The sequence below is a fragment of the Helobdella robusta genome (genome assembly GCF_000326865.2).
Source record: "Helobdella robusta unplaced genomic scaffold HELROscaffold_58, whole genome shotgun sequence".
Classification (NCBI taxonomy): Eukaryota; Metazoa; Annelida; class Clitellata; order Rhynchobdellida; family Glossiphoniidae; genus Helobdella; species Helobdella robusta.
This window is the reverse complement of record NW_008705317.1, coordinates 787,172-802,653: the sequence shown is the minus strand read 5'-3', so window position 1 is coordinate 802,653 and position 15,482 is coordinate 787,172. Positions and strand designations below refer to the sequence as shown.

Genomic DNA, 15,482 nt, shown 5'->3' with positions numbered 1-15,482 from the left:
AGAATTGAACATTCCAGCAATGAATATGCAAGTTATGTGAAAAGGAATTGCAGCCAGCTACATTAAACGATATCATGGACCAATTAGAGAATGATATAGAAAGGGCTCAAGAGTTGAAAGTGGAAGCAAAAAAGAAAAAACGGTTAAGAATGAAGTAGCGAAACCGGGGAATGATTCGCTAAGCACAGTGCCTAAAAGAGCTGCGATATCAACTTCTATTACTGCTCTTTCAGCCGCAGACGTCATGTCGTCAACTGAAGTCACAACTTCAACATCTGATGTCAAATCGGAAATCGACTGAAAACCGATATGGATTTGCAACTTGGATTATAAAACTATTGTGAATGAGTTGAAAGAACATTTGAAAAGTTACGTGATATCGTAAGAAATAAGTACAACTGTAAACCAAAAGTGTTTGCCTAATTAAAATTTCATGAACGTTGATTCTATGACGTGGCGTTGACGTTAAATAAATTTTAATTTGAAGGTCGCCAAGGAGAGCAAGTGAAACTATTTATTTTATTTCTAATTACTTTTAGGAAAATTATTTTATATATTTTTACTTAACACACGTTTATTTACTTTTATTTGTTGCCAGCTGAAGATAATTTTCATCGTTTCAAAAGAGAAATTATTTCAGTTGCAGATAATTACTGAGAATCAAAACGTTCAACGTTGCTTGACAAGAAATTAATTAATTTTTAATTTTGATAATTTTAAGTCACAATGAAGACCATTTGATGTTTCAGTGTTGTTAAGTCATATTTAACACCACCAATTTCGAAAGAGCGAGTCCCAAACATTTTAATAATTTCATTAGTCTAACCTCATTTTGAAAACATCGACCTTTAAGTTTGAAAACTTCGAAAATGTACGAATTAAGCGAAAAGAAATTACTCTAACAATCTTGAAATAAATTGCATCGCAAAATTTTATTTATAAAATTTTCCAATACGAGCTCACAAAATTAATTAAAAAAATATTAAATAAAAAAATTTATTCATTGAAATATAAAAACGTTAATCAGGTAATAGAGTGACAAATCAAAATGGATTGTAAAAATATCGTCGTAAAAAAACTTACAACACGAAATAGAAAGTCTAAAATAATAAAATGAATTAATTACACAATTATTAAAAAAATATATAATTAATAAGGAAAATTACTATCACATATTTATCAACAAAATTATATACCACAGAAAAATTATCACACAAAAATGGTCTAAAATAATAAAATGAAATAATTCACCATTATTTAAAAAAATATATAACTAATAAGAAAAAAATACTTTCAACAAAATTATATACAGAGAAGCATGGAATGATTTAAATTTGTTTTCTTCTTCCGTTTACAATTTCAGAAAATTCTCGAGTATTTTTGTCTTTGTTCCTTCTGTTACTGAACCATTTGGTGACTTGGGATTGGGAAATCCCACACTGACTGGCAAGAGATTCTCTCGTTTCACAATCCGGATACGGAAAGGTTATGTGACTCTGGTAATATTGTTCAAGTATAGCTGTTCTCTCGTTAGACAGATATACACGATTTTGTCCATATTGGGACGTTTTGTTTTCTTGAGAGATATCGACACTTGTAATTGATGTCGTGGTTGACGTGGTCGGTGTGGTTGTAGTAGCGTAAGCTGTTGTCAGCTGTTGGTTGGGTTGGTAAGGAGTGGCTGCATGTTGATTTAGTGTGGGACAATGCGTCCGTTGTCGGATTGACGTGGAATTAAAAGGTGATTGTTGATTTGGGGTGAAATAAAAAGTTGATTTTTGATTTGGAGTGAAATATGTTGATTGCTGGTTAGGTGTGCTATAAAACGTTGATGATTGGATTGGTGTAGGGTTAGAAGACAACGAAGACAGATGTTTGTGTGTATATGGTTGTATAGGCGTAGAATACAAAGAAGATGTCTGATTGTTTTTAGACAAATATGTAGACACTTGGAGTGATGGTGTGTAATAAAGTGTTGTTTGCTGATTTGGTGCTCTATATTGCGTTGATGTCTGGATAGGCTTTATCAAAGGCCTTATACTGGGTTTTGAACAATATGAAATAGTAAAATAGTTTGTGGCTGGTTGGGATGGCGACGAATGATTCAAAGTCGGTTGGATAGTAGTGGAATCAATGGTTTGTTGATTGTTTAGTGTCGGGTTAGGAGTTGTTAATAGATTGGCTGTTGTGGATGCAGTAGTTGATTGTTTGATGGATGTGAGGTTACATGCAAATGGCTCGGTCAGAGTGGAACAGATTGCGGTTGGTTGTTTGATTGGTGTAGAATGAATGGGTTGCTGGGTATCTTTGGAAAGAACATTGACGTTTCCACTCTCCGGATTTATTAAATTTTGACTTTCGTCACCAAAATTGATATTTGTTGTCATTTCGCTAGTACTTTGATGAACATTCAAGTCTCGATCGTTGTTCTGTTGATTTGTGCCGGTAAGTTCATCTGAAAGAAATCGCTCAAAACTTTCATTGCTGCCGATACCATTTATAAAATTAGCCAAATCTAAAAACTCGTTGGAATCGTTCAACCCATTCAACTCGGTATCGATATTAAAACTCAAATCACAAGCGTTGTTTCCGTTGTTGTTTAACTCCATTGTTGAATTTAAAATATAAGTCAATTCGTTTCAATTAGCCAACGGGTTTAAAAATTGCAAATATTTTCTAGGCAGATGGATGTTGATGTTGTTCGCTCGAGTAGATGGAGTGGAATGAACTCCGTCTACAATCAAATTCTTTATATTGACTTGTTGCTGCATGGACATGAAACTCCTTCTTTTGTTTCCTAGCAAACTATTAATTCTTTGCTGTCAACTTAAAAAGAGTCACTAAGTGTCACAAATATTCTGTCTGACATGTCAAAATCTTGTCACAAAGTGTCAAACTTTAATAAGTGACATGTGTTATTGACAACTTATCGACAAGGCTACTTTAATCTATCGATTTTTGGATCAGTTTTTAACACTTTCTTTTTAATCTGATATTAAATGTTGGTTAATTTTTGAAACAAATTATAAAATGTTTCACAAAATTTCTTCTAATCCAAAAAGTATTGGATCCACATCCCAACTAATTCAAAATCTTCACCGTTCAAATATTAACTTTAGTGGATAGAGAGAAATATTTATCTGATGATTAAATGAAAGTGAATCCTGTTGATAATTAGTTGTAAAGTGATAATTTTTGCGATGGAAATTAAGGTAGAATTGAATGATCATAATAGTATAAAATAATTTAGTTATGGTGTTTTTTATAAAGTAAAATTATTAGCAAACTAATGATGGGTGACACGTGCGTAGAGAATATTCTTCACTTTACAACTTTCATGAAGTTTATGATCTCTAGGGCCCAATATAGATTTGTCAAAATCTTGTCACAAAGTGTCAAATTTTAATAAGTGACATGTGTTTTTGACAACTTATCGACAAGGCAACTTTAATCTATCGATTTTTGGATCAGTTTTTAACACTTTCTTTTCATTCTGATATTAAATGTTGGTTAATTTTTGAAACAAATTATAAAATGTTTCACAAAATTTCTTCTAATCCAAAAAGTTCAGTTATTTCTTAAATTGATTGATGGTTTGTGTTCTTTCATGTTAAGCAAAAAAAAATATTGTGACACTATTTGCTACGGACAAATTGGGTCCACACCCCAAATAATTCAAAATCTTCACCGTTCAAATATTAATATAAATTTATCTGATGATCAAATGAAAGTGAATCCTGTTGATAATTAGTTGTAAATTAATTTTTGCGATTGAAATTAAGGTAGAATTGAATGATCATAATAGTATAAAATAATTTAGTTATGGTGTTTTTTATAAAATAAAATTATTAGCAAACTAATGATGGGTGACACGTGCGTAGAGAATATTCTTCACTTTACAACTTTCAAGAAGCTTTATTCTTTCTAAGGCACCATATAGATTTATAAATTGAATAAAATGAAACAATTATCTATTATCTTATTAATCAATAATCAATAAAAGTGATCCAAAGTGATAATTTGACACAAGTCATAATTATTTAATTATAAAGTTATAACGATTACATTGATAATTTTCTTAATGATTAGGTTATAATTATTTTAATAATTAGTTGTGGCTCTTATATTATTTTTATTGGTTCATTATTCAATGTACAATTTTGAGAAACTTAATTACATAACATATGAACAAAACTTTCTTTATTATTAGAATATTGAAAATTAATTTTTTAATAATTTAACTTTTATTCAGATAAAGTTTAATAATTTCTATTTCGCAGAAAGGATGTTGATGATAAAGATTGCGACGACAAGTTTGATGATGAGTATGTATCATGATGACAATAATAATTATGATAAGATTCATAATTGCGATAATTTAAAGAAATTGATCTAATGTGTATCAAACTTGATTAAGCTGAAGTAACAGTTTTTATGCTCGCACAATAACCGCAGGTGGGTTGATACATATACAAACAACTTTTTGTTGTAATTTTTTCCAATATTTTATCACTATTTTTATTATTTCAACTATTATTCCAACGTCATCAAGATAAAAGAAACTAAAAATAAGCAGTCTCTTCAACTATTGATAATTGTTTGCAACATAAAAAACTTGGATGTTGTCAATGGTGTGAGCATGTTGTTTGTACATCGCTGACAAGTTAGCATATCACATCCTTCCTAGGATTGACGCTGGAACATGTTTCGCAACCATTTTGATCCTTTTTTAGCCTGTTTTCGAACACTGGCTCCGACAGATTTTGTGCTTCGCAACATGTGATTAATAATGAAAACAGCAAAGTTGCACCATTGTTTTCTTGCCAAGGTAACGGTTGAAAAGTAGTGTACTAGTAACAAATAAGAGAAGTAACGAAAAATATTGTTAACATTTTACTTTCAGATACGGTACACTCACAAATTGAACCATGAAGTTAATAAAAATTTACGTAGAAAATTGGAAAGTGAAGTAAGACATATCAAAAATTAAGTATGAAAAGTCGTGAGAAGTTTTCAATTTTTTTTATTTGAGCAATATGACAAAGGATACACTCACAACATAAACTTGAAAAGAACCATCGGTAACCAAGCTCCATTGATCAAATTTGTTTGTTTTTTTAATTTTAAATTTTCTTATAAACCAGTTCTCAAAATTTGTCATAATTTATCTCATAAAATTAATATCGAAACCAGAACAATTTGGGGGTTCTATTTAGTTAAAAATGTTAAGATTATAATTTGTATTTTACTTTGATTAGGAAAGTTGTTTTTTATTTGATATTGTTATATTGCCCTCCCTTCACTATGCTACAACGGTTACTGAACGAACAACATAAAATTGAAGTTGTCGTTTGATTGCTTTTTGTTACCTTCTAATGCTATTTTGATATGGGCATATATTACTAACGTTTAAGCCCATTATTTATTTATATTTATTTATTTATATTTGTCTTTGGGAAATCCTTTCTGCTTCTGAGAAATTGACTGGCTCAACGTTAAATAACTCAAAACAGTTCATGTAAAAGAAATAATGATATGTGAATATAATTGGTGACTTATGTGTGTTGATTATTAGTGTATAAAAAGTTGTAAAGTTTGGTAATTGAAATGAAACGAGAAATTACTTACCCATTATTGTTAACATTATATGTAGTAGCTTAATTATAATTAAATTAATTTTTACAAACAAAAAACATGACAAAAAGACCACCGCCAGTCACATGCTTCGTGTATGTTGCGTCGTTTAGCACGCATCCATACACGATGTTTGTGGCTGGTTGTGGTTCCTCTCAAATTAGAAATTGTGTAATAGATTTTAAACATTTTTTTAAACAGCAATTAGTAAAATTTATATGTTTTTGTGCTAATAAAAAATAAAAATTTTTCATAAAGAAGTAATTTAGCCAAAACCTCTCCCGAAATCCATTAATCAAATTTATATTACATCACCATTGTCAAATTCTTATATTATATGCTTAGTTATTTCTTTTTTAGTTATTGACTTCATAAACTAAATTTTTTTTATATTTGTTTACACTAATTTACACCCTAAAATAAGTCAAATTAGTCTTTGCTTAGAAATGAAAAATGTATTCAACTGGATTCACCTTTCGTTAAACTAAATATTTTTTAGTTCAAATTTTGTTTTAGTTAACACCTAATGGAAGGGAGCTTTCTGCACGTATTTATTTTTAGCGAGTGGTGCACAGACAAATGTTTTTACATTGCCTGAAGATCGATATGGATTAGCAGCCTGGATTATAAAACTACTGAGAATGAATTGAAAAAAAACATTTGAAAAGTTACGGGTTATAGTAAAAAGTAAGTACAACTGTAAACCAGAAAGGTTTGCCGACTTAAAATTCATGAACGTTGATTCTATGACGTGGCGTTGACGTTAAATGAATAATTTGAAGGTCGCCAAACCAAGGTAACTACAAGGAGAGCAAGCGAAAATATTTTTTTTTATTATTAATATCTTTTGTAGGATAAACTAGGAAAACTATTTTCATATTTTCTTACTTATGTAGCACACGTTTATTTATTTTTATTTGTTGCCAGCTAATGATATGTTTCATCGATTCAAAAGAGAATTTTTTTCAGTAGCAGATACTTACGGAGAATCGAAAGGTGGAACGATGCTAGATGAGAGATTATTTATTTTTAATTTTGATAATTAAATGTCACAATGAAGATCATTTTATGTTTCAGTGTTGTTACGTCATATTTAACACCACCAATTTCAAAAGAGCGAGTCATAAACATTTTAATATTTCATTGATGTAACCTCGAAAATGTACAAATTAAACGAAACGAAAATTATTGCATCACAAAAATTTATTTATAAAGTTTGCCAATACGAGCTCACAAAGTAAAATTAAAAACAAAAAATTTTAAATAAAAAAAGTTCATTCAATGAAATATAAAAACGGTAATCAGATAATAATGTAAGAAATCTGAATTGAATGTAAAAATATCTTTGTATATAAAGTGACATCACTAATTAAAAAAACTATAAACATTAAAATATTATCACACAAAAATGTTCTGAAATAATAAAATGAAATAATTCACTATTATTTAAAAAAATATATAACTAATAAGAAAAAAATACTATTAACAAAACTATATACACAGAAGCATGTAATGAATTAAATTTGTTTTCTTCTTACGTTGACAATTTCAGACAACTCTCTTGTATTTTTGTCTTTGTTCCTTCTGTTACTGAACCATTTGGTAACTTGCAAATGAGAGATCCCACACTGACTGGCAAGAGATTCTCTCGTTTCTCGATCCGGATACGGAAAGGTTATGTGACTCTGGTAATATTGTTCAAGTATAGCTGTTCTCTCGTTAGACAGATATACACGATTTTGTCCATATTGGGACGTTTTGTTTTCTTGAGAGATATCGACACTTGTAATTGATGTCGTGGTTGACGTGGTCGGTGTGGTTGTAGTAGCGTAAGCTGTTGTCAGCTGTTGGTTGGGTTGGAAAGGAGTGGCTGCATGTTGATTTAGTGTGGGACAATGCGTCCGTTGTTGGATTGGCGTGAAATAAAAAGTTGATTGTTGATTTGGGGTGAAATAAAAAGGTGATTGTTGATTTGGAGTGGAATAGAAGGTGGATTGTTGATTTGGAGTGAAATAAAAAGTTGATTTTTGATTTGGAGTGAAATATGTTGATTGCTGGTTAGGTGAGCTATAAAACGTTGATGATTGGATTGGAGTAGAATTGGAAGAATTGGAAGACAACGCAGAATAAAAAGATGTCTGAATGTTTATAGAACAATACGTAGATACTTGGAGTAATGGTTTGAAATAAAGTGTTGTTTGCTGATTTGGTGTTCTATAATGCGTTGATGTCTGGATAGGTTTAGAATATATCGAAAGGAGTTGACTAGGTGTTGAACAATTTAAAAAAGTAGAATAGTTTGTAGCTGGTTGGGATGGCGAAAAATGATTTAAAGTCGGTTGGATAGAAGTGGAATCAATGGTTTGTTGATTGTTGGGTGTTGGATAAGGAGTTGTTGATAGATTGGCTGTTGTGGAATCAGTAGTTGATTGTTTTATGGGTGTGAGGGTACACTCAAATGGCTCGGTCAGAGTGGAACAGGTAGATGTTTGTTGTTTTTTTGGTGTGGAATGAATGGGTTGATTGGTAGGTGCGAAAAGAACATTGACGTTTCCACTCTCCAGATTTATTAAATTTTGGCTTTCGTCACCAAAATTGATATTTGTTGTCATTTCGCTAGTACTATGATGAACATTCAAGTTTCGATCGTTGTTCTGTTGATTTGTGCCGGTAAGTTCATCTGAAAGAAATCGCTCAAAACTTTCATTGCTGCCGATACCATTTATAAAATTAGCCAAATCTAAAAACTCGTTGGAATCGTTCAACCCATTCAACTCGGTATCGATATTAAAACTCAAATCACAAGCGTTGTTTCCGTTGTTGTTTAACTCCATTGTTGAATTTAAAATATAAGTCAATTTGTTTCAATTAGCCAACGGGTTTAAAAATTGCAAATATTTTCTAGGCAGATGGATGTTGATGTTGTTCGCTCGGGTAGATGGAGTGGAATGAACTCCGTCCCTAAATCAACTTCTTTATGTAGACTTGTTGCTGCATGGACATGAAACTCCTTCCTTTGTTTCGCTGTATAGTATGAATTCTTTGCTGTCAATTTACATAGAGTCACTAAGTGTCACAAATATTCTAACTTACCTGTCAAAATCATGCCACAAAGTGTCAAACTTTAATAAATGACAAGTATTTTTGACATCTTATCGGCAAGTGTTTTTGACAACCTGAGACTTTCCATTTTTGGATCAGTTTAAAACACTCTCTTTTCAATCTGATATTAAATTTCTGTTCATTTTTGAAACAAATTATAAAACTTCTCACAAAATTTCTTCTAATCTAAAAAGTTCAGTTATTTCTTAAACCGCCTTAATTGTTGATTTGTGTTCTTTCATGTTAATCAAGAACAATATTGTTACACTATTCGCTACGGACTAATTGGGTCCTCATCCCAACGAATTAATGTCTTTAATTTATTTGATGATCAGATAAAATTGAGTCTTGTTGATAATTAGTTGTAAAGTGATAATTTTTGCGATGGGAATTAAGGTAGAGTTGAATAATCATAATAGTGTAAAATAATTTAATAATTGTGATTCTTATAAAATAAAATTATTTGTAAACTAATGATGGGTGACACGTGGGTAGAGAATATTCTTCACTTTTCAACTTTCAAGAAGCTTTATTCTCTCTAAGGCACAAAAAATTTCTGGTGAGATTTTTTCTTTCAAAAAGCAATATGAAGAAGATGATGATAAGGATGATGCTAGTGAAGATGATGATTTTGACAAATAGGATAACATTATGCGCTGCTGCATGCTGGAGAAAGTTCAAATGAGGCACAAATCTAAACGCGTAAAATATTATTAGCTTTTTAAATGATTGAGCAATTTTAATTTAAATCTTTTTAAAGTCAGAATTTAACCGATCGTTTTTTTTTCAATTTATATCGATACGAATACAAGACAAACTTTTAAATTTCTGACGTTTGAGGTTTTTTTTTGTTGTGCAGGATAGCGAAGCGAATCCATTTTGAAAACATTTGAAAATATATGGAACAGTTAAATTTTTTTACGTTGAACAATTATTAATGTTTTGCAATAAACAAGATTTCTATATTATCTTCATAATTTTTCAAAAATTAAATTCTTCACACTGATATGTTTAAAATCTTTCGAAATTAAATTACTACTCCACACTGAAGTGTTTATTATAAATATTTAATTCTCGTCAATCATTAAAAATATTAAAATTGCTTAACACACGAATTCGGTGACAATAAACGTGTTGATAATTATGTCTATTATGGCTTAACAATGGTAATGAAAGGAGTGTGAAATACTTTTAATAATGTCTATGCGTGTGTGTGTACCGTTTTGATTTGTTGAAAACAAATTGGAATATTTTAAAATAAACGGTATAGGAATCGACAAAAGTAGATATGGATAGGCAACGCAAATTGCAGTTTCTTTGTTCAAGTTTTTATAATTTGTTTTCTGTTCATTCTTAAAAGTAATACTATTTTCATGAATTGTATGTATATGTGTGTGGACATCTGCATATGAATGTTTGAATTTGTGTGTGTGTATGTCTGGTCTGTGTGTGTGTGTTTGGTCTGTGTGTGTACTTATGTATATTTTTATATTAGTTTGAGTTGTTGTTAACATTCGAAATATTCTTAAGTTATTTTTATTGCACGATATACATATTTGTTTAACTTTTTATCAATTGTTTTCTAAGTTTAGTCTCATATAACTTTTTTTAAATTGTGCGTGCACATGTGCACGTGATTGTATAAATAAATATTTGTTTTACTGCAATTTACGTTGCCTATCCATATCGACCTTTTGTCGATTTCTGATTTTTTTATCACTGTGGTTTTGTAATGATGTAGTGGTGTAAGCAGTTGCTGAGGCATTTCCATTTGTTTTCTGCTGACACGTGACGGTTTTTGGTCTTTATTTTGATCTGTTGGCCTCCTTAGACGATATCATTCAACGCCAAAGCGAGTTTGGCTGACGAGCATTTGTGAATTCGATATAAGCAATTGAGTTTTTGCTTAGTTTATTGAATAGGATTGAAGCTCTGAGAATATCACCGCAAATTTGGAAATACAACTCAAGTTCGTTCAACGCTGTCACACGATCGACATTACAAATCAATATCTACCGTTCATCATATTCCGATTTGCTTGATGTGGTTGTGGCCATGATTATTTTAGCGGTGGTACTCATGAATTTGAACAATGCAGTGGTAGGAGAAGTTGGTGTTGCTGTTTTTGTAGCTACCGGTCTATGCGTGTTTCTTCTTGTTCTGTGAATCTTAATTTGTTGTTTTCGCAAAAACGAAGTGTTAAACTTCAACGCAAGATTCGAAGAAATAGTATTCATAAATTCAACATTGGTAAATAATTTTTGGTTCTTCGCTTGATTTATCGAAAAGGATTGTGGCTTTGGCAATAGCACAAAATATCAAAATGTGTTTCCAATTCGTTCACCGTTGTTCTACCGTTTAATCTAAATTACTTATCCATATCGACTTTGATATGAATTTAGGAACGTTGTTTGGCGTTGTCGTGGTTGGAACTTTAGTTAATGTTGTGCTACACTTTTTTCGCTCGATGTTTGTGGCTAATGTAGAAAGAGCTGGGGTTGATGCAACTGTTGTAGCCAATGTACTCAGTGTATAGTCCATTTGTTCGGCTTCTTCTTTTTCAATTTTTCAACATTTGTTGATTCTTCTTCCATCTTTTCAGTTTCATCTTCTTCCATTTCATTATCATTAACTGTTGCCTCTTTAATTTCATGCGCTGTTTGATGCAACTGTTGTAGCCAATGTACTCAGTCCATTTGTTCGGCTTCTTCTTTTTCAATTTTTCAACATTTGTTGATTCTTCTTCCATCTTTTCAGTTTCATCTTCTTCCATTTCATTATCATTAACTGTTGCCTCTTTAATTTCATGTGCTAAAAATTCTAGCAAATTATTGAATGCTGTTAACAAAAGTTCAAATTCGTCTTCACTCTCAAAAGACTGGTAAGCAACATTTTCACTACATTAAATGTTGTTGTTAGCAAAATGATTTCTTATATGAATATGTTTAATCTCATTAGAAGAAATACAAACTAGTGACGAAATTCTGAACGATGTAAAATTTGTTAAACAACAAAAGCTAACAAACTCAAAATATTTAAACATGACATACCTGCAGGACTTTTTCGCAAAGTTGAATTTCTTGTTGGATTGGTGTGTTATATAGGTGTCATATTTTTATATGATATTTATCACAAACTTAGACATGTTCGATGAAACTAAAGCATTGTTTCTCCGGATTCAACATCCTTTTACGAACCTCTTGAATCCGTGCTTATTTCTCTAACTGATCTTACGTTTGTTAATCTGTTGATTATTGCTAGGTGAAAACCATTAGTTTTGGTGGCGTACAAGATTAAAGTTTGAAAAAATATAAGGAAGTAAAATATTTTATTTTTGTAAAACTTTACAAACAAAAGTTGTTCATAAAAAATGAAAAGTGAACGAACAAATTATACAGAGAAATAATTTTTTTAGAAACGTCGATCATTCTAAATCTATACAAAACCTTATTTCGATCACATCTTAAATTCTGTGCTCAAGCTTAGAGTCCAGATCTGCAAAAGGACAAGGACATTTTGTAGAAAGTACAGCGGAGAACAACAAAGATGATCAGAGGACTTGAAAATCTTGAATACAAAGATAGGTTGAAAGAATGTGGTTTGACAACACTGGAAACAAAAAGATGCAGAGGAGAGGAATACAAATAGATTACCAAGAAAGAAGAAACACCGTTTACCAGATTTTTTCAACTGGAAAATAGAATAGTATTACGAGGCCACAGATACAAGCTTTCCAAAAAATAGAATGTGCCGTCAAGCAAAGATTCTTCAGAGGTACAGTAGTAAACACCTGGGATGATCTGTGTGATGAGACGGTCTCCTTTTAAATTTCTTCTAGTTAAATTTTTGCTTACAATTTTTTAGTTTATCAATTAAAATTTTTCTTAACTAACTATAGCTATAGTAAAGCAAATAAGACACCGCCTTTGTGATCACGGATACTCCTGTGCCAAGTGTGATTTTTATATTGTTACAAAAACAAAATTTTTTTAGTTGGAATTTTTGTCTGCTAAAGTTGTAAACGTTATTGAAAATTGTTGGCAATGTTTATTTAAAAATTTATTCATTGTAAATAACTTTTGTTAAGTTTTTGATGTTGCTGTTTTTTATAAATCACAAAAAGCTGCTGAGGTGATGAAAACCAGACAACCAAACATAAGTTTTAGTGACAAAAATTTGCTAACAGCTAGACTTGTAACTGTTATTTGCTGATATATCAAACGTTTTCAAATTTACAATTGAAATATTTTTAAAAGTGAGTTAAATTAATATTTTAACTAGGCGCTTTATCGAAATATAAAATTTATTATACAATATAGTTTAAAAGCAATACAATTTGTTCAAACAGGAAATAAATTTAAATTCAAAATTTAAACAAAAAAAACAGTTTAGACGTCATCTTATTTAACCCATATGTGCCCATATTAAAACTTGTTAATGCTGAATCGTCGGTGGATTTTTTGAACAAATATATACATATATATACATATATATTTATATATATTTATATATATATATATAATGTTTCACAGCTGCAGGCTGTTCAATTTCAATTGACTTTTTTAATGCTGATGACCACCGCTTTGTTTTTTCAATTGGATACACTCCTTGCATGTTTGAGGCTATAGTTACTGGACTGTTGTCATTCCAACAGATTTTAATACCGCCCAAACACCCTTATAAAGGATGCCAACTATTTAGCGCCTCTGATTCGATAGACAGGATACTATGAATATTTTTTATAAAAATAAACCACTGTAGACATTTTCTATTCAAGAATTTGTTGCGGTTTAATTTTTGCTATTACAAGTGACTTTAGAAGTTGGTCAGTCAGAATGTTTTATGGCGTCTGCAGAAAAGTTTGTAAATAAATACATTTATGAACAAATTGAGTTAATTTTATATTGCACAATTTGTACTAAGATATTTAAAAATGTATAAATCAAAACCATCAAATATCTAAATTTATCTTATAAATTGGAGGAAAAGCGCGAACGCATTTCCACACACACATAAATTATGCACCCGAGTTACCCTCATTTTGGGTAATCGCAGTGTTCAATCCAACCTCAGTACAATGGTTAGATCTCGTCCTGGAAGAACCGCCTTCTTGATCGCGGTATCTTCTGTGCCAGGTTAGTATGAATCGTTGTCTGTTATAGTTAATTACATACGTCTGTAGTAAGTTATTTTCTGGTGTTTCATTGACCACATCAATTGGAATATTTTTTTGACTAGTTTTGTTGTAGTTTTAGTATTAAAACTTATAAGACAAATAATATCATTAATAATAATAATTAAAATGTGCTTAATATAAGTTTTTTAAATCATACATTTTTTAGCGATCAAATTAAAATAATTTTTTTTGCACTCTTTTCAACAAAATGAATATTTCATATCTTAGTAAGACTCCTTTTAATTTTTCAGTTATGAACAAAACCAAAAGTTTTTTTCTGATCTTCTTAAACGGTTTTTGTGCAATTGTTATTAATTCATATTCAGATGATGTTTATGAGATTTATGAAACTTGAATTAAAGATTTGCACCTAGCAAGCGAAAATTTCCAGGGTAGATGTATTAGGGGCCGCCCATAAAGGATGTCTCACTTCAAGGGGAGGGGGGGTATCGCAAGTGTGACTTTTTTTTAAATAAATTTTTTTCATATGTATGCGCATAAATAAATATTAAATTTTTTAAGTGAGTAAATAGCTCATGAATATTAATTAAAGGAGGAGTAAAATTTAAATGCCAGCGTTAAAGTTTACCGCTGTGTAGGTGTAGAAGTTTAATATTAATTCGTTATATTTTAACTGCGGTAAAGCATTTAGATACAAAACGATTGTCATATAAACTTGTCATTGTTATTTTGATATCAATAAAAAATAAAAAGCATTGAACAATTACATTGTTTAATGAATCTTCACTAAGAGGGACGAGGGGTAAAGTTTTGTGACATGCTTTTTTGGGGGGTTTGGTCGATTTTTGACAGTTAGGAACACGGGGGAAGAGGGTCAAAAAAACGCTAAAAAAGCGTGACATCATTTATGGACAGTTGCCCCTTATGGAATAAACTTTTTAACGTATTGTTACATTTTTTAATTAAAAAGTAAACAAATATTAACATGTGCTCTTGTCAATAAATATTTATTTTGTTTTATTATAAACCGTATATTTTGACTTTTTGAAAAATCTTGGTGATTCAGGAAGGTTTGACGAATATATTATAAGTGCTTAAAATAAGTGCCAGAAAATTTGTGACATTATTTAATATCAATAGTATCTAGCGAGTGCCAAATATGATACATTCACAATAAGTTTTAAAAAAGTATCTAGAGTTTAAATATTGTTGTTTGTTACCTTTATCATTTAAATCCTAATTAATACAGTCAGTTAAAATTTGAATAATGTACAATTTATATTTTCAACATATATCTATGCCAAAGATTTTTACTGATGTAGAACACAAAAAATTAAAGTTTCAATAATACAAAATTACAAATTTAGTCAATATAATTACATATCTGAATCACAAATTTAACTTTGAATTCTAAATCAGGGAAAAGCGCGAACGCAGTTACCCCACTATCAGAAAATGTACACCCTATTTACCCACATTTGGGGTAAACGCAGAAGCCAATCCACCCAAAGTGCAATGGTTGGATCTCGTTCTGGGAGAACCGCCTTGTTGATCACGATATCTCCTGTGTAAGGTAAGTTTAGATACCGCTTTTGTAACGGTCATTAAG

The 15,482-nt window shown here is 30.6% G+C and overlaps 3 protein-coding genes across 3 annotated transcripts; all 3 read right to left on the bottom strand.

Moving 5' to 3' along the window:
• Nucleotides 1–1,379: 1,379 nt before the first annotated feature.
• Nucleotides 1,380–1,541, bottom strand: HELRODRAFT_148511 (hypothetical protein; the record flags this gene model as incomplete). The annotated part of the gene is made up of 1 exon (XM_009028790.1): nucleotides 1,380–1,541. A coding segment is annotated over one exon (162 nt), but the record flags the coding sequence as incomplete, so codon positions are not given.
• Nucleotides 1,542–7,202: 5,661 nt separating this feature from the next.
• On the bottom strand, nucleotides 7,203–7,364 carry HELRODRAFT_148505 (hypothetical protein; the record flags this gene model as incomplete). The annotated part of the gene is made up of 1 exon (XM_009028789.1): nucleotides 7,203–7,364. A coding segment is annotated over one exon (162 nt), but the record flags the coding sequence as incomplete, so codon positions are not given.
• A 105-nt stretch (nucleotides 7,365–7,469) lies between these two features.
• Nucleotides 7,470–7,709, bottom strand: HELRODRAFT_152825 (hypothetical protein; the record flags this gene model as incomplete). The annotated part of the gene is made up of 1 exon (XM_009028788.1): nucleotides 7,470–7,709. A coding segment is annotated over one exon (240 nt), but the record flags the coding sequence as incomplete, so codon positions are not given.
• Between the last annotated feature and the right edge of the window lie 7,773 nt (nucleotides 7,710–15,482).